At 34.9% G+C, this 20,246-nt stretch overlaps 1 protein-coding gene across 3 annotated transcripts in view; it reads right to left on the bottom strand.

Annotated features, from left to right (window-relative positions):
* Positions 1–20,246, bottom strand: part of LOC138713714 (dipeptidase 1-like) — a 1,576,476-nt gene that overhangs the window by 190,091 nt on the left and 1,366,139 nt on the right. For all 3 annotated transcript variants that reach the window (XM_069846020.1, XM_069846021.1, XM_069846022.1), the window contains 2 exons: positions 10,409–10,559; positions 834–903 (listed from right to left, as the gene is read on the bottom strand). In XM_069846020.1, coding sequence (XP_069702121.1) covers positions 834–903; positions 10,409–10,559 — 221 coding nt within the window. The remainder of the gene's footprint in view (positions 1–833; positions 904–10,408; positions 10,560–20,246) is intronic.

Here is a 20,246-nt window from a genome sequence, read left to right as displayed (position 1 = left end):
GGAAATTGATTTAGAATTGAAAAATGAGATGATAAATTGAATTTATTTGAATATTACTTACAATTAACGCTAATCATTATAGTAACAGAACATAACCTTCTGCGACAGTATTGGATTTCCAGCCTCCGTGACTTTTCGCTAATTGTCTTTCGATTGCATATCCAAGAATATAATCGATACTTGCGGTTTTATAATGGTACAATGGTGATTTCTCATTGGCTGAACAACTGAATTATAATGAATAGGTGCATTTTAATGAGGTGCATTAAAGGGCTGGTACCAGGTGTATAATTACTACATTTCGCCATGGTCGAGCATAAATTTATTTTCTGCCAAAATCTAGGAATAAAATTAAAGCAAATTAAACCTGATTTCTATTTTCTATCTGCTTGGCCTTTACAAAGTTTTTATTTGAATTAATATTTAATATATTGTTTTATATCGACAAATGTTTACATAACTCACAAAATCCTCGGCTGTGTCCGATTTATTTCCTGCTTATTGAAAAGTTATCATTCAAACCCATACGCAAAAGGTCGCTCTTACACGTGCTTTATCTGCCCATCAATCACACTAGAAGCGAAATCTTTAGAACTTGTAGCAAACATTTTATCCCTCCAATTTCACTGATTTAAATTGGATTTCCTACTAGCAAGATTATGGATTCGAACACGTCCGTCGCAGCAACCGGGTGACGAGCTGTCAAACACAAAATTCCAGCTGCAGAAATCCTCCTTACACTCTCATCGGGACGAAGAGGAGGCGGGAAAGCGATTGCTGGATTTGTGATCAATCTTTTTTCGTCACGGAGTTTGACGTAAAAATTCACTCACCTTACCAAACTCTGTTAGTCCTCCGTGCTCCGGGTACTTCCCGCGATGTTCAACGGACGAAGAATCAGCCCTGTCGACAACGAAAGGAAGCGTGTTAGTTGTGCGACCAAAGATTTGGAAAGGAAGTTCGACAAAGAAATAAATTTCAGCCGTAATAAAGTTCACATCAGAATATATTCATATGTATAAAACAGCAATGTTTAGTGAACACATGGCAAGATTCAGTACTACATTGTTGACGTATCGCTATATCAATACTGTTCGCATCGTTAGAAATGGATTACTGGATTAAAAAATATTATTTACATTAATGTGATGAAATTTATGTCTAAAAGAAAAGGAAAAATATGATAATTAATAATATACAGGATGTATCAAAATGTACTAGTTCGGTCCCGTCAGATACACACCTGAAATATACAGTACTAATTCGGTTCAGAAAGGTACATTCCCTTTCTCTCTTATACCGAATTTTGCACGCCTCTACTCCCTCTTACTTATCTGTCCGATTCCACAGTATTTCTCGGTATCATAACTTAAATACTCGGCCACAATATGATAACACGATAGAAATACCACTCCACACATCATCTCTTTATTCTTCATCTTTCACTGTTGCTACTTCTCGTCACTGGAATTCTCTCCCGCCTGAAGTCAAGGGCTGCCGAACTTTAATTTCCTTTAAATGTAAATTAGAAAAATATCTTACGATGAGTTGCCAGATCTAAAGCGTTGCAAATATTTAATGGAATGTATTCCACTGTATTTATTTTTATTATTATTTTTTTGTTTCTTATTTTTATTGTGTAATCATGTAAATCGTGTTTATTTATCACTTAACGCCAATATGTATCCCGCTGTGTTGTTTTTATATTATTAATCCATTTTTTTGTGTAGGCCTACATTTTATTCAATTGTCGGTTTCTGGTGTAATTATGTAAATCCTACTTAATTGTAATCTAATACTAATACGAGTATGTATATTAATGTGTTTATTTTTATTTTTACTGTGTACATATTTTTATTGAATTATCGGCTTCTGTTTTTATGTCATTCGTATTTGATTCTAACAACATTAATATGTATTCCACTATGCTTATTTTTATTTTATGAGGTAAATTTTTATGTACTGTAACTACCTCTTTTGATCTCATTATTTACCTAAATTGTATCAGTATGTAATTACTTAATTCCGATCCAGTTGTATGTTCAACTATATAAGCAAGTTTGAATCCTGGTTGAGTGTAAGAGAAGGCCTTACGGTCTTAACTCTGCCAGGTTAAATACAGCCATTATTATTATTATTATTATTATTATTATTATTATTATTATTATTATTATTATTATATACCGATTATGTGCCAGAGGAGTACATCCGATACATACTACAACGTCTAGCTACTTTCCCGCGAGAATTATGGGCCGAATTCGTAGGTACGAAAGAAAGAACGACAAACAGTTGTGAATCTTTCCATGCGAAGTTAATTGGCTTTTTCTACACCGCTCACCCTAACATCTTTCAATTAACAAACGTTCTAAAACGAATTCAAATTGACACCTACATACAAATTAGAAGTCGAACAACAAATGGAAGACCAGAACAATTAAAGAGAGAACAATATATTAGAGACAAAATGGCAGAATTTGTATCTAAATTAATAAAGAGACTCCAATATATAAAAAACATTATCCTACAAATTTCTCCCAAAACATAGCACCTAGTATCACTGACTACTTTGAAGTGTAAGAAGTTTTGAATAAGGTTTATACTGTACAACAGCCGTGGCGAGAACGTGACTCGCGAGACATTGTGGCTCGCAGTGATAGCTGTGCATTTCGCTTCCTTCTAACCTCCGCCAACCCCCACCCTCTCACTCACTGGAGTCAAACTCCGTTCCATTTGTATTTGTCTTTGACCTGCGAGTGGCATAGTATGTCTCTCTCGAAACCATGTACGAGAGTTCCAAGCAGGATGGGATTATACTACATGTTACTGATGAAACATTGAAAGGTGAAGTGTTATTGTTGTTGTTATCATCACCATCATCATCTCTGTACGTCGACCCTTTTTGAGCAGATGTACGAATAATGCGGTTAGCTCTTCAATTTGAACTCACAGATTTACTACGTGATGTCAAATGAAAGCTAGATGTAAGGACTTGACAAATGTTGAACTTTCAAGTCTTTGCCAAAAAATAAATATCTGAAGCTTTGTTCTTTCGCTTGCTCTGTTGAAGCCATGTTCGCTGCAACTTACGTTTGTGAAAAATTATTTTCAACAATTAAAATAGTAAAAACCAAATGTAGATCACGACTGACAGACAAATACCTTCGTGATCAACTACGACTGGCAGTAAGTGATATAATTCCTGATTTTGAAACTTTGTCGCAGAGATATTCTGAAGACAGTTAATTTTAGGTTGTGATATTGTTCATTTATTGTTCATTTCTTTCTTCGTTACACGTACTAAACATTAGTTTGTAGCCTTGTACTGTATAAAATTATGTTTAAGGGCTTGACGTAAGGAAAATGAAAATCCGTTAATAAATCAGACAGTTGCCTCACTTCCCCTTCGGGTGTCCGCCTCCCTCCATAGGTGCTATGCACGTTGCAGGTTACACAGTGGCTCGGCGCACGATTACATTTTCGCCACCGCTGCTGTACAATATACATGCCTTAAGGAAAGGGTAGGCAATTTTGTTGTTTTCTGTCTCGAGCCAAGAATTTATCCGTCCCTGCCTTATGATAGTCCTAAGACTGCTTAGAATTGGAAGAAAAATGTTGATTTCGAACCAGTACAGCTCTATTTTCGATCCGGGACCGAAATAGTACTGTTAACGTAATGATCCAGGATCGAACTAATATTGTTTACTTCTTGATTCCGGATCGGACTATATATATTTTTGACCATGGGACCGAACTAGTAAACTCCGATCGAAACATGTGGGAAAGCTCTTGGAAATTGACAGCGAACCTGACAACCAAAAACGTTCTTATAAACAATTTCGCTTAGTTTCTTAGTTACAGTCACTCTTTGTAGTGTACGTAATATCTGTGATGATATAGTTCAATTTATACAGAAACTTCTAATTTCTACATAAAGTGCTCAATTTACCACCATTAGCTCTAACATAAGCATATTAGCGCCGCATCATCAACTGCCATACACTTTTCCATATTCTAGACGTCTGCCGTATCTGCTGACATCCTTTTTCAAGCCGCTGGCGAAGAATTTCCAAGTTGTGAATAGATCTAGAATACACAATGTCAATTAAATGACCCCACAAATAGAAATCCAATGAATTAAGGTCGGGAGAACGAGCAGGCCAGGATGTTGGTTCCTCACGATCTATTCATCTATTAGGGAATCGCTGATTAAGGGGTTAGTACAGCTTACAGCAATAATTTTTTTTAAATATTAAAAATGTTTTTAGATATTAAATTTTTTTTTACTGTATCTTGTACAATAATGAGAATTAGTATGTGTAAAACACTGTGATGAAAAAGAAAATTACGATTAATTTTTTTTTTCAAAACTCAAAATGGTGGCAGTTCACTGTGCAGTGATGAAGATTTTCCCTCATACCTAAAAAACTAATCAGCATTCTGTAATGAAATTTTTTGTGTGTATTTATGCATGTCATATCTACGTACAATATGATGTAAGATCACTTCTCTACCTTTGATAGATTGTGAGATACAAAATAAATTCATTTAAAAAATGGTCAAATATCAGTATTTTCTTCTAATACAAAATTAAAAAAAAATATTATTTATTAAGGGATGTAGTTAAAAGAGCATGATATTGTAAACATGAGTTTCAGCAATGAAATAATAGAGCGAGAATATGAAAAAGTTAAAAAGTTTGAGTTATGAGGGAAACGCTTCATCATTGCACAGTGAACTGCCACCATTTTGAACTTTGGAAAAAGATAATAATAATAATAATAATAATTTTCTAATCGTAAAAATATTTTTTCATATAGCAGAAGGACAGTGTTTTACGCATACCAATTTTCATTATTGTACAAGATACGGGGGGGGGGAAATGTTGAATATTTCCAAAAATTTTACTTCTGTAAGCTGTACATAACCCCTTAAACATTTCTCTAACAGGAAGCGCGAAAGGTGTTTATTTTGTTATGGCAACTATCATCACGTGGCTTTGAACACGGAACAAATCGATAAAAAATTGAATGCAGAAGAAAATTACATGTGGCTTGTTTATCACCACATATATTATGTACACCAAAAACAATAATTGTAACTAAAAAACTAAGCAAAATTGACCATACTTTTATATGAAAGTTTCTGCTCGTCTTCAGGTCCAATATCAATTCCCCAGAGCTTTCCTACTTGTTTTGATACACCCTATATATTTTACGTGGGTCCGTAAGTTCTTAGGCTAGAACATAATGGCAATGGATTTCATGACCAATTGTACGTTTGATCATTTATAATATATCCGTAATTCGCAATAGTTCAGCAATTTAGTAGTCTATGGTTATATTATTATTATTATTATTATTATTATTATTATGATTACTATTATTATTATCATTGTTATTATTGTCGTAATTCTATATTATACTGTAGTAACATTTTTATAATTAAGCCTGTACACTGTCGTGAAGGTGTAGGGAATTGGTGGCCCATAGACCGTTAGCAGCGCTATTGACGCGCGTTCGAAGCGATACAAACGGGCCACTGAAAGTGGCCTTGTCTGAAGGGACACTAAATGATTACGTGGGCATATTTGATAATACAAAACAACGACTTATTCTCATTTGAAACAGACATGTAGTTGAACTCAATTTGTGACTTAAATTTTAGGAGTAGAAGATAATTTTAGATTATAGTTTACAGTAACTAACAATTAAGTCTATATAACAATAACAATACAGTTTTAATTACATTTTTTGCATCATAATACCACTCATCATATTATTATAAGATCTCAGGACAACCGTTGTAGGCATTGCTACAACGAGGTTGAAACTCTTGCACACGTCCTGGGATCCTGTCCGCACGGCGAAGCTCTGCGAAACGCTAGACACCACCAAGTACGATCAATTATAGTCACTGCCGTTAAAGATGCCGATTACAGCACCTTTGAAGAAGTACATGGTCTCTCCGTCACTGGCAGTACACGGCGTATAGATATAATAGCTTTCAAGGAATCTACAAGATCTGGATACATAATTGATCTCATTGTGCGTTTCGAAACGGATGAGGAACAGCCAGCAGAAGTGGATAATGAAAAAAAGAATATCTACAATCCTACCATTCCCTGTTACCTCCAAAAATACCAGTTAAAAGAGCTTGAAGTAATCGGACTTCTGGTTGGAGCAAGTGGTACCGCTACTCTCTTCATGAAAGATGTATTTAAGAGGCTTGGAATACATCTATTAATCCGATTGTAACTTTAGCTGCTTTGAAAGGATCAATTGCTCTCCTGAAGAATCACCTATATTCGAAATCAAACTAAGTTCAGTAGCATTCTTTACTTTTTTCTAACACTTATCTCTCTAAAAATAGGTATATTTCCACTAATCTAAAAAAAAAATTTGTAGCTATATACTTGTAGGAATTTAATTGTTAAAACAAAATCAATGGTTCAATGAACTTGTAAAAATTTCTGTGGTTAAGTACTCTTTGTCCCTTGTGGCAGCTCACGAATGGTGAGAAGATTTAAAATTTTTTTTTATAAATTTTTAAAACATTACTGATTTAAATATTGAATTTCAAATGGAATTACGCTGTTATATAACAAACAGTTTAATAGAAACAGTAGAGTAATCTTATTATTAAATATATGTTGCAAAATTATATATTCCTAGGTTTAGTAGAATTTATTATAAAAAGATGGATTACAAATGAAGGGTTCAGAGCCATAGTAGACCCCAAGCGCCATTTATTAACAACGGAGAAAGTAACGGTTAAATTTAAGTGAATACAATAGTTTAATGACGATTGACATAGCCTATCATTTAGTTTTAATGTGTATATTTGCAGAAACTTGCAAAAAGTATTCTCATTAATCCATTCGTTTAGGCGATTGAAGAATTTTCTACCCTTTTCCATGAAAAAAATGTTAGTGCAAACACTCGTCATGCCCCACGTCGATTACTGTGATGTTCTGCTTACTGACCTAAGCGTTACTTTGGCGCAGAGACTATAACGTGTTCATAATATGTGCGTCCGTTTCGTCTGCAATATTCGCCGGGCTGATCACGTAACACCATCCCTCGAAATGTTGTCCTGGCTCAGTCTAGAAAATCGTAGGAAAATCAACTGTCTTTCCCTTCTCTTTCACATATTGCATTTCTCCACTCCTGTCTATCTTGCGTCTCGTTTTCAAAATGTATCCACCCATCATAACCTAGACACACGATCACAACACTCCTCAATATTATCCATTCCCTCCCACCGAACATCCTCATATTCATCTTCTTTCACTGTGGCTGTTCCTCGGCTTTGGAATTCCCTACCGAGTAATGTCAGGGACTGTCAGACATCAAACCAATTTAAGAATAGATTAACGAAATATTTTTCTAACAATTCTTGTTAACAATAATAGCTGTTTCAAGTTTCTCAATGTTTAGTGATTATATAAATTATATTATTATTATTATTATTATTATTATTATAACTATTTCTTACCAATGTTTATTATTGTCACAATAACATTACTTAACCATCTTTCATTATTTACTTTCATGTTGTTTTATGGTCTAGATATTAATGTAATAACTATGTAAGCAATATTGTATTCAATTAGAATTAAAGTCTGGCTGGGCGGAAGAGAAGGCCTACTGGCCTTAGTTCTGCCAGATTAAATAATAATAATAATAATAATAATAATAATAATAATAATAATAATTATTATTATTATTATTATTATTATTATTGTTATTATTATTATTATTATTATTATTATTATTATTATTATTATTATTATTATGTTACTTGTTATATGTTTCCATTGAATTATGGTAATAACTTCATTTTAAACCTTGTTTTCTACGGTTTTGGTAAATGGCGCTTGGCCCACTATGGTTCTTAACTCTTCAATTGTAATCCGCGCGAGTACTGGTGTGATGAATCATGACGCTAGTACTGAAGGGTTAATAAAGATTAGGTCCGCATTATTTTTAGCTGAAACTTTGTAACAGCGAAATAAAATGTAATTCGTACTGTATTAAAACGTATTTTTAAATGTTCGTTAAAAATCTTTTACTGAAAGAAATAAACCTGAAATTAATAGGAAAAATTCGCTAATTTAGCCAGTATATGACTATTCAAATTTAAAAAATGTTGATATACCGCCTGGAACTAATTCATATTCATGTTAGTAACTTGAAATATTGCTTAAAAGGAAGTTTAAAATCTAATTTTAATTTAAATCTTTTTTCGGCCGGAATAATAATTCTGATTAGTGAAATCTCTGATGCGCCTTGTAACTTTGTAACAAGCCAGGAAGTTTTAATATACGAAAAAATAAGTGTGATGTATTATATTTTTCTGTTTTTTAGGTAGAGGGAATACAACTGTAGCATTTTAAAACGAATCAGAAAGTTCACAGCATCAATGTCGGCATATAAAACGGCAATTTTGTTTATAGTTTTACTCTACAGGGCTGTTTTCAACCTTTGCACGCATGTGCGTTGATGTATTCAAAATATAAACAGCCCGAGCGCAAACTGCTTTAAATGTTTATGCCTCACAAACGGTAACGTATTTACCCTTTGATGAAATGAAGCCACTGGAACAAAATATTTCATTACTTTCATTGTCTGAAATTGTTAACGTGGAAATGCGTGAGTATGAGATTATCCCTGTGAGTTACGTACGAAACTTTGTATAAATACATTCGTTCCTACTATTGGGAAGTAATCAACAAACACTGTGGTATGTTATGTGCGTTATGCGCTCTCCAGAGAGCAACCATATCCAGAGGCTATACAAGGAAATCATACACAGTGAGTGCTGGTCAGACGTAAATATTCAGTTTCGAAAAATTATTATAATTCTTTAGTTGAGTAATCTTTTTTCCAGTCCACTGAAACAGACATTTTACACGACTCTTCGTCATCTTTCAATTTTCTTTTATCAGCCACATCTGCAGCCCAAATATAAGCTTTCTGCTTCCGACTTCCTTTTTTTCAATTTCAATTTTTATTGCCAGAGAGAGTGGGATCCAGGATAACAGAGAAGGTTGGGAACTGAACGGGTTACATCAGTTGCTTGTCTATGTGGATGACGTGGATATGTTAAGAGAAAATCCACAAATGATTAGGGAAAACACGGAAATTTTACTAAAAGCAAGTAAAGAGATAGGTTTTCAAGTAAATCCCGAAAAGACAAAGTATATGATTATGTCTCGTGACGAGAATATCGTACGAAATGGAAATATAAAAATTGGAAATTTATCTTTTGAAAAGGTGGAGAAGTTCAAATATCTTGGAGCAACAGTAACACATATAAATGATACTCGGGAGGAAATTAAACACAGAATAAATATGGGAAATGCCTGTTATTATTCGGTTGAGAAGCTTTTATCATCCAGTCTGCTGTCAAAAAAACTGAAAGTTAGAATTTATAAAACAGTTATATTACCGGTTGTTCTTTAAGGTTGTGAAACTTGGACTCTCACTTTGAGAGAATAACATAGGTTAAGGGTGTTTGAGAATAAGGTGCTTAGGAAAATATTTGGGACTAAAAGGAATGAAGTTACAGGAGACTGGAGAAAGTTACACAACACAGAACTGCACGCATTGTTTCTTCACCTGACATATTTAGGAACATTAAATCCAGACGAGATGAGCAGGACATGTAGCACGTATGGGCTAATCCAGAAATGCATATAGAATGTTAATTGGGAGGCCGGAGGGAAAAAGACTTTTAGGGAGCCCGAGGCATAGATGGGAAGATAATAATAAAATGGATTTGAGGGAGGTGGGATGTGATGATAGAGAATGGATTAATCTTGCTCAGGATAGGGACCAATGGCGGGATTTTGTGAGGGCGGCAATGAACCTCCGGGTTCCTTAAAAGCCAGTAAGTAAGTAAGTATGTAAGTAAGTAAGAGAGGGAAATTACAAACATACAGTGATAGTGGAATACAGGTGACAGGAGACGTCAATTTATTTAAATTTCAATTATAAATTACATTAAAGCGTCTTTACTACGTAGTTGAATCAGTCATTTAAGAAAGGGCTCAATTCCATGTTTTTCCAAAATTGAGTTTTCTACTTTCAGAAGGGTTGAGAACAATAGTGGGCCAAGCGCCATTTACTAAAACCGTAGAAAACAAGGGTTAAAATAAAGTTATTACCATAATTCAATGGAAACATATAGCATGTAATATAAAGTATTACACATTAAAACTAAATGATATGTCAGTCTTAATTAAACTACGGTATTCACTTAACTTTAACCCTTGCTTTCTCCGGTTTTAATAAATGGCGCTTGGCCCACTATGGCTCTGAACCCTTCATTTGTGCGCTACTTCTAATGTTACAAATTTAGAAGCGACTGATTAAGGGTTAATGGTTTTCTGCTTTGTACTTACCAGGGAGTGTTGCAAGTGTGCGTGAGCGTCATATAGCGGACTCCAAGATCGTACAGTATTCTCAGCACAGCAAGACTGTTGCCAATACTGTGTCCTCCTTCAACACCAATCAGTGAGGCTATGCGATTTTGTTCATGTGCTTCCATTATCTCTGCAAAAGAAACAAAGGAAAATATATTAACGTCGCTTTTAAGATAAAACTGACATAGGTCCAAGTAACTTTCTCGATCTGTGACAGCATAAGCCGTCTTCTGATTCTAAAAGCATATTCATCATCAGGGACCAGAAGTTTAGGCATTATGAATCATTAAAATAGGCAGGAAAAAAGGCACTATAAATAGCTAAAATACGCAATAATAGACAATTACAAAAACCGTGCACTAGACCCACAACCTTGCACTTTCCACAAAGGGATTTCGGCGGCAAGAAAAGCTTTACATAAGTCGAATGCAAATTGAGATTTTCGACTCGATGTTGCAATGTTGGAAGCAAAGAAATCTTCTTCCCAGTAGACTTGGAAAGTGCATTTTTGTGTTTGGTTGTACTTATAATTATGTTGCGATATGAAATATTTAGCTAGCTACAACAACGTCGCAATGAAAACTGAAAGAAAAATAACCGTTAAAAATAACGTTAGACCCGCACTCAAACCCGCCTTGTCAAATAAACACAAGCGATAATTAAAACGTTTACTGTTATACATTTTTGCACGGCAGCACTCATTGTTGCAAAGAGTATATGAACTGACTGAAAGACAATAATATACATTCGGTGAAGTCACTTTCATTTTAGCGGTTACATAAATAAATTAAAATATACCTGTTGGCAATTTTTAATAATAAATTAATAAATAATAGATAAATAATCAAATAAAGGCAAAAAAAAAATTTTATTTTGTAAATTAGGCATTTAGGCCTATATTAAAAAAGACAGAAAAAGGTAACATGAAACTTTGACGTTTCAATCACAAAGGTATATTATAATTCGTACAGATTTACTTTCAAAAAGAAGGTAGATTTAACACATTTAAAAAGGCATTCTGCCAAAGTTCCGGTCTCTGTTCATCATGGTTCTTATGCAATTTTATTTTGTATGACGTCAACAAAAGTGATATTCTTCGAAAGTTACTACAGTTAGTCTTGTCCCTCTTCTTAAAAATAGGTACAATTATAGACTCTTTCCATTGTTCTGGTACAATTTTCTATTCCCAAATACGAATAGAAAGTACAAGGTTATAAATTTCGCTAGATAATGCGCTTCCACGCTCTTGTATTAATTCTGCTGGAATTGATCGATATCTGGAGACTTGTACTTCTTCAATTTTCTATCGAAATTTTGACTTCAGAGCGTGTGGGTTCAGGTATAAACGGCTCAGTTAATGGTAATCATACCATTTATTAAACAATATTGCACCAAACTTAAAAAAAATGTCCTGGGAATATTATTATTATTATTATTATTATTATTATTATTATTATTATTATTATTATTATTATTATTATTATTACGTTTGAGATGGGCAGGGAATGTAGCACGTATGAGCAAATGCAGAAATGCATATAGAGTGTTAGTTGGGAGACCGAAGGGAAAAAGACCTTTGGGGAGGCCGAGACGTAGATGGGAGGGTAATACTAAAATGGACTTGAGGTAGGTGGAATATTATGATAGCGACTGGATTAATCTTGCACAGGATAGGGACCAATGGTGGGCTTATGTGAGTGCGGCAATGAATCTGCGGGTTCTTTAAAAGCCATTTGTAAGTAGGTGCTGTAATAATAATAATAATAATAATAATAATAATAATAATAATAATAATTATTATTATTATTATTAATTCTTTCGCTGAGCTTGTTTCACAGTTACTTAGAAACTGGTCTTTGACCCCAAAGAGTTCGCTGTCCCCCAATTCAGAATCACTGCGTGAGGTTATGGTTACTTTTACCTTATCCAATATGCATGTAGGCCTAATAGGTATTTCCTTCTGATGTTAGGTCTTACATCTTCTGAAATAATACCAACACTTCACGGATAAGTCTAAATTACTTCAAAGAGACCCCCGATTTTGTTTCAAATTTTAGTTTACGATTAAAAAAATTGAATTTCATTTTCAAAATCAAGATACGGAATAGGACACAGCAAATATTTTCTTTGAAAATACCTCCTTTATGCGTGTAAGACAACGCCTCTGTAATTTTAAGCCCTAGGAATGTGTATATTATGATTTCCAATTAACGTAATTTGGAATTACACTTTTCCTATGAATAGAACGCAATAAAAGCTGTTTATTCATATCACGTGAAATTTTGAAAACAAGAAAGAAACCTTTGTTGAATACTCGAACTGTTTATTGGCTTCTCTAATAGCGGATATCACTATTATGCGAACAATTGTGGGCTTACAGTCAATACTCATTGCAACATCGTAATTTTGTTTTGTAGTGTTCATTACCAACATCATACCGCAGATGATTGCAACTAAAATGGCAATTTTGGTTATAGATAATTACTAATTGGGTTTATTATGTTAGAATAGCATTTGAACTGCCTCAACGTTAAAAACAACTGTGGAACTGTGGAAACCATTTTTAACGAGATTTCTGAGTGCTACAGACAATACGGTACGCCTATATACAGTATTCTCGTATGTATTTACAGTGTTATATTTGTTGAAAGTATTGTTATAATACTAACAAAGTTATACAAATAAAATTAAGATTGTTTTATTTAGTGATAACTCCGAAGAAGATATCGTCCTCTTGGTGATAACTCCGAAGAAGATATCGTCCTCTTGGTGATAACTCCGAAAAAGACATTGTACTGAGCTATTATGTCGTCTCCGTAAGTGGGTGGATAGCTGCATTGATAATTAGTGGGATCGAAAGAAAAACGGACAGTTAAGCAAGCAGATGAGCAGGCAGTTAGAGAGACACGTGACAGTCAGGGCAGACACGACAGACAGAACAGATACGGCAGTCACGATAGACTTTACAGACACTACAGATATGACAGGCAGGGAAGACACGACAGTCAGAATAGATACGCCAGGCACGATAGACTTTATAGACACTATAGACAAATAGATACGCCAGGCACGATAGACTTTACAGACACTATAGACAAATAGGTACGCCAGGCACGATAGACTTTACAGACACTATAGACAAATAGATACGCCAGGCACGATAGACTTTACAGACACTATAGACAAATAGATACGGCAGGCACGATAGACTTTACAGACACTATAGACAAATAGATACGCCAGTCACGACAGACTTTACAGACACTATAGACAAATAGATACGGCAGGCACGATAGACTTTACAGACACTATAGACAAATAGATACGCCAGGCACGATAGACTTTACAGACACTATAGACAAATAGATACGCCAGGCACGATAGACTTTACAGACACTATAGACAAATAGATACGCCAGGCATGATAGACTTTACAGACACTATAGACAAATAGATACGCCAGGCATGATAGACTTTATAGACACTATAGACAGTACAGATATGACAGGCAGGGCAGACACGACAGTCAGAATAGATACGCCAGGCACGATAGACTTTACAGACACTATAGACAAATAGATACGGCAGGCACGATAGACTTTACAGACACTATAGACAAATAGATACGGCAGTCACGATAGACTTTATAGACACTACAGATATGACAGGCAGGGCAGACACGACAGTCAGAATAGATACGCCAGGCACGATAGACTTTACAGACACTATAGACAAATAGATACGCCAGGCACGATAGACTTTACAGACACAATAGACAAATAGATACGCCAGGCACGATAGACTTTACAGACACTATAGACAAATAGATACGGCAGTCACGATAGACTTTACAGACACTATAGACACTACAGATATGACAGGCAGGGCAGACACGACAGTCAGAATAGATACGCCAGGCACGATAGACTTTATAGACACTATAGACAAATAGATACGCCAGGCACGATAGACTTTACAGACACTATAGACAAATAGATACGGCAGTCACGATAGACTTTACAGACACTATAGACAAATAGATACGCCAGGCACGATAGACTTTATAGATACTATAGACAAATAGATACGCCAGGCACGATAGACTTTATAGACACTATAGACAAATAGATACTGCAGTCACGATAGACTTTACAGACAATATAGACAGTACAGATATGACAGGCAGGGCAGACACGACAGTCAGAATAGATACGCCAGGCACGATAGACTTTATAGACACTATAGACAAATAGATACGGCAGTCACGATAGACTTTACAGACACTATAGACACTACAGATATGACAGGCAGGGCAAACACGACGGTCAGAATAGATATGTCAGGAACGATAGACTTTATAGACGCTATAGACAAATAGATACGCCAGGCACGATAGACTTTACAGATACTATAGACCAGGCCTGCACAAGGTTTGCGCTCTCCGAGCCGGCTCACAGATCATGAGCGGAATGCAGATATTAGCTGCGCTCTATATAAGGGTGGACTGGAAGAAGGGGTGGATCTCGTACAAAATATACACAAAAGGAAGTACTATTACGAGTGCTTATGAAATGAATTCCCGTTCAGTGTTTGCAAAACTATGTTGGACTATTATTAATTAATAAAGAAATATTTATTTTTACAGAAGTAATAGAAATTCTATAGCTACTTAAATGTACAATATTATTTTGTTAAATTTTTATTTATCAGTACGTCAAAACGAGGTTTTATGCTGTTGGCAGCTGAAAGGAACAGTATCCTACTGATCGTAATGAAACTTCAGTTACAGATGTTCGATGTCTGCCTTTATTAAAGCTGATTATAGAAAACAGTTGCTCACAAATATAAATGTTATTACTGCTAATGTTTAGTCTTGTAAAACTCAACCAGGCTAGTAGTATTATTCAAACGATCTTTAGTTCTTAGGTCACATTGAAGATCAATAAGTTCGAGCTGTAAATCGTTAAATGTTAAGTTCCGTCTTTTAGATTCCTCCATACTGTACTGTAGCAGTAGGTAAGCAACGTGAAACAGTTACTGAGAATAGGCCTACACACTGCACTCCACTAGATAGCTGAGTGGTCGTTTCCCTCTCCTCTACCTATAGCAAGTCTATGTCATTCTGACGTATCTTCCTCTCCGTTTTGGCGAGCGGTAAAGACCTCTCTCCCGATCCGAAGGAGCGCGCGCGCTCGTTGAGCGCTGTTTGTGCAGGCCTACTATAGACATTATAGATATGACAGGCAGGGCAGACACGACAGTCAGAATAGATACGCCAGGCATGATAAACTTTACAGACACTATAGACAAATAGATACGCCAGGCACGATAGACTTTACAGACACTATAGACAAATAGATACGCCAGGCACGATAGACTTTACAGACACTATAGACAAATAGATACGCCAGGCACGATAGACTTTACAGACACTATAGACAAATAGATACGCCAGGCACGATAGACTTTACAGACACTATAGACAAATATACGCCAGGCACGATAGACTTTACAGACACTATAGACAAATAGATACGCCAGGCACGATAGACTTTACAGACACTATAGACAAATAGATACGCCAGGCACGATAGACTTTACAGACACTATAGACAAATAGATACGCCAGGCACGATAGACTTTACAGACACTATAGACAAATAGATACGCCAGGCACGATAGAATTTACAGACACTATAGATAAATAGATACGCCAGGCACGATAGACTTTACAGACACTATAGACAAATAGATACGCCAGGCACGATAGACTTTACAGACACTATAGACAAATAGATACGCCAGGCACGATAGACTTTACAGACACTATAGACAAATATACGCCAGGCACGATAGACTTTACAGACACTATAGACAAATATACGCCAGGCACGATAGACTTTACAGACACTATAGACAAATAGATACGCCAGGCACGATAGACTTTACAGACACTATAGACAAATAGATACGCCAGGCACGATAGACTTTACAGACACTATAGACAAATAGATACGCCAGGCACGATAGACTTTACAGACACTATAGAGAAATAGATACGCCAGGCACGATAGAATTTACAGACACTATAGATAAATAGATACGCCAGGCACGATAGACTTTACAGACACTATAGACAAATAGATACGCCAGGCACGATAGACTTTACAGACACTATAGACAAATAGATACGCCAGGCACGATAGACTTTACAGACACTATAGACAAATAGATACGCCAGGCACGATAGACTTTACAGACACTATAGACAAATAGATACGCCAGGCACGATAGACTTTACAGACACTATAGACAGTACAGATATGACAGGCAGGGCAGACACGACAGTCAGAATAGATACGCCAGGCACGATAGACTTTACAGACACTATAGACAAATAGATACGGCAGGCACGATAGACTTTACAGACACTATAGACAAATAGATACGGCAGGCACGATAGACTTTATAGACACTACAGATATGACAGGCAGGGCAGAGGGCAGACACGACAGTCAGAATAGATACGCCAGGCACGATAGACTTTACAGACACTTTAGACAAATAGATACGCCAGGCACGATAGACTTTACAGACACTATAGACAAATAGATACGGCAGTCACGATAGACTTTACAGACACTATAGACACTACAGATATGACAGGCAGGGCAGACACGACAGTCAGAATAGATACGCCAGGCATGATAAACTTTATAGACACTATAGACAAATAAATATGACAGGCAGAATTGGCACGAGAATCAGGATATGCACAACAGGCACCACAGACACAACACTGCCACGGCGTCCATTACGATGATTGTTTCCAAACCACGTGATTTCCAGAGGAGACGTTTCATGACCCGCACGTTCTCCCGATGAATCTATATGTGACTACTTTCTTTGGGGTTACCTAAAGTCTAAAGTGTACAGTAGGAAACCAAGGGACATTAATAGACTTGAGGAGGTATATGTAACGAAATGACAATCATACCAGACAACATGCAGACTATTTGTGAGTGACTGCAGCAATGTATCATGAGTGGCGGGGAGCAATTAATGAGATATGCTGTTTAGAAAATGAGGTCATGTATTCAAATCACATCCAATAACCTATTGTTATAAAACAGCATTAAAATTTTAATTTTAATTTCATATTGTTTATTTCGCTTTGAAAGTCGTTGGGTTCCGTGGCTCACCCTGGGCTCGTGAGCTTACTGGAAAAAGTTGGCAAGTCCCATTGTTTTCCTAAGTAGTTACCAACTTTTTGCAGCAAGTCCACAAAATTACAATGAAAATCTACTAATTGTAAGGAAGTTTGCGAAACGCACTTGAAGATACGAATAATAGATATTACATTGTGTAAATTTTGAATGCTATGAATTCAAAGGAACGTCTCCTCTCCGAAGGCAGTGAACACGTAAAATAACGTTTGGTGCATAGGGTGTAGTTATTAGAGAAATTTGATTGAGAAAAGAAACAAAATATAATTCCTGGAAGTCCAGAAGTCTTGTAATAATACTCACGGTATTTAATCCTAACAGATACATGTAGTCGCTACTTCTCTTTGAATAATGACTCCTTATTCGGATGTAGAGAGCAATTATTTTCTATAAAACGACTTCTATTTGAAGCTTTATTGAAATTACACATGGAGAATCGTTATCCCGTGATAGCAAATAATGTAAAGGGGACTATTTAATATTTATACAAGGGCCAATTAAAATGGTTAAGTGGACGTTATATTTATTACATACCAAACTTGGATATATTCAGCAAACAGTTACGTAGCTTCTAGTAATGAACTGCTTTGTAGGAAGTTAGAGAAATGTGTATCTGATATCGTACTAACGTATTCAAATATTGTTAAATGAATTTATTTTTCAGCTATCTATTCGATAAAAGCTATTGAGAACAAATAAATCAACATGAATACTCCATGATTTTAGATGACGTCTTCGAAACTAGTCTTATTTCGCGGATTGTTATTGTCGCAGATTTGTTACATAATATATTTAAGTGATTTGATGCCCCAAAACAATTAAGTATTTGCATCCTGTCATAGATGTAGAAGTATCCACTCATTTCGGAAGTACGGGTTCGCATTCTCTTCATCATACGGGAAGGCGATTACAGTAAAACCATATTTCTTGGATTACTTACAGAGCCTATTTTCAAAAAATTATTAGCTTCTTCATTAAGGAAGATAATCTATACTAATAACAAATCTGTAGCCGAAATTTTTCTAGTAATTTTCGATTTTCCAAAAATAATTGGTCCTAACATATGTAATTAACCACCCTGAAACCGAAAATCGCTTTTTTTGAAATTTTTGTTTGTATGTCTGGCTGTCTGTCTGGATGTTTGTTACCTTTTCAAGCGATAATGGCTGAACGGATTTCGATGAAAATTGAAATATAAATTAAGTTCGTTGCAACTCAGATTTTAGGCTATATGGCATTCAAAACATTTTACTTAAAAGGGGGCTTATAAGGGGGCCTGAATTAAATAAATCGAAATATCTCGCTTACTATTGATTTTTGTGAAAAATGTTACATAACAAAGGTTTCTTTAACAATTATTTCCGATAAGTTGTATTCTTTGAAAAAGTTTGATAGGACTGATATTTAATGAGATAAATGAGTTTTAAAATTAAAATAACTGTCATCTAATGCCGTGTCATGAAATAAAAAACAAATGACTTCGTCTATAAGGAGCCTTGGACGACAATAATCAAAAGCTATGAAAGATAGCCTACAGAGAATGTTTCTGTGTTTGTATGAAGTAATATCGGAAGCTAAATTAACCGATTTGTATAATTAATTATTATTTCACCATTGGAAAGTGTAGTTTCTCTACATGGACATAATGCTATAATGTTATTACAATAACTTCGAAGTGAATTGAGGACAGGTAAGATTAAAATAGCTTCTTATGCACAGAAAACTTGATAGGCTATTCTGTATATTCGTTTCCTGTATTTCTTAAAATAATATTTATGTACACATTCATTCTAATCTCAGAGAATTAACGAACAACGAGAGTGTATTGATTTAGTATGCAGTAATTGTATGTAAGCTTAGCATTCCATTATTTTATAATCCAAATTTTAACTATGCTCAATTGTAACGTGATAAAATACATAAAATACATATGCATTAAATGCAATGCAAAAAAATTGGGTGATGAGCCAAGCAGATTATGTTGCGCTGTTGTAAAAGTTGTTCCTCCTCAGATTCAAGAGCCCCCATAACAAAAACTTACTTATCGGAGTACATCCATTATCAACACACTTTTTATATAATATAATATAATATAATATAATATAATATAATATAATATAATATAATATAATATAATATAATATAATATAATATAATATAATATAATATAATATAATATAATATAATATAATATAATATAATATAATATAATATAATATAAGTTATTTGAAGGGTTCAGAACCATAGTAGGCCAAGCGCCATTTACTGAATACGTAGAAAACAAGGGTTAAAATTTATTACCGTAATTCAATGGAAACATATAGCAAGTATAATAAAGTATACACAATAAATCTAAATGATGTCAATCTTCATTAAACAATGGTTTCATGTAATAAAAATTAAGGAACGTGTTAAAGGAATTGTCATTGCACCAAATGAGTGCTCTCTGGATCAAAATGATCGCATTTTAATTATTTTAATACGATTTAAATTAAGTAGTATATTGAACGATTTATCCTTCTATCAAACACGTATGTTCCCTGGATCAAATGTCCTATTTTAATTATGTAATTACTTTATATTTATTTCTA

This window comes from Periplaneta americana, chromosome 14 (genome assembly GCF_040183065.1).
Source record: "Periplaneta americana isolate PAMFEO1 chromosome 14, P.americana_PAMFEO1_priV1, whole genome shotgun sequence".
Taxonomy (NCBI): Eukaryota; Metazoa; Arthropoda; class Insecta; order Blattodea; family Blattidae; genus Periplaneta; species Periplaneta americana.
This window is presented reverse-complemented; position numbering and strand designations above follow the sequence as displayed.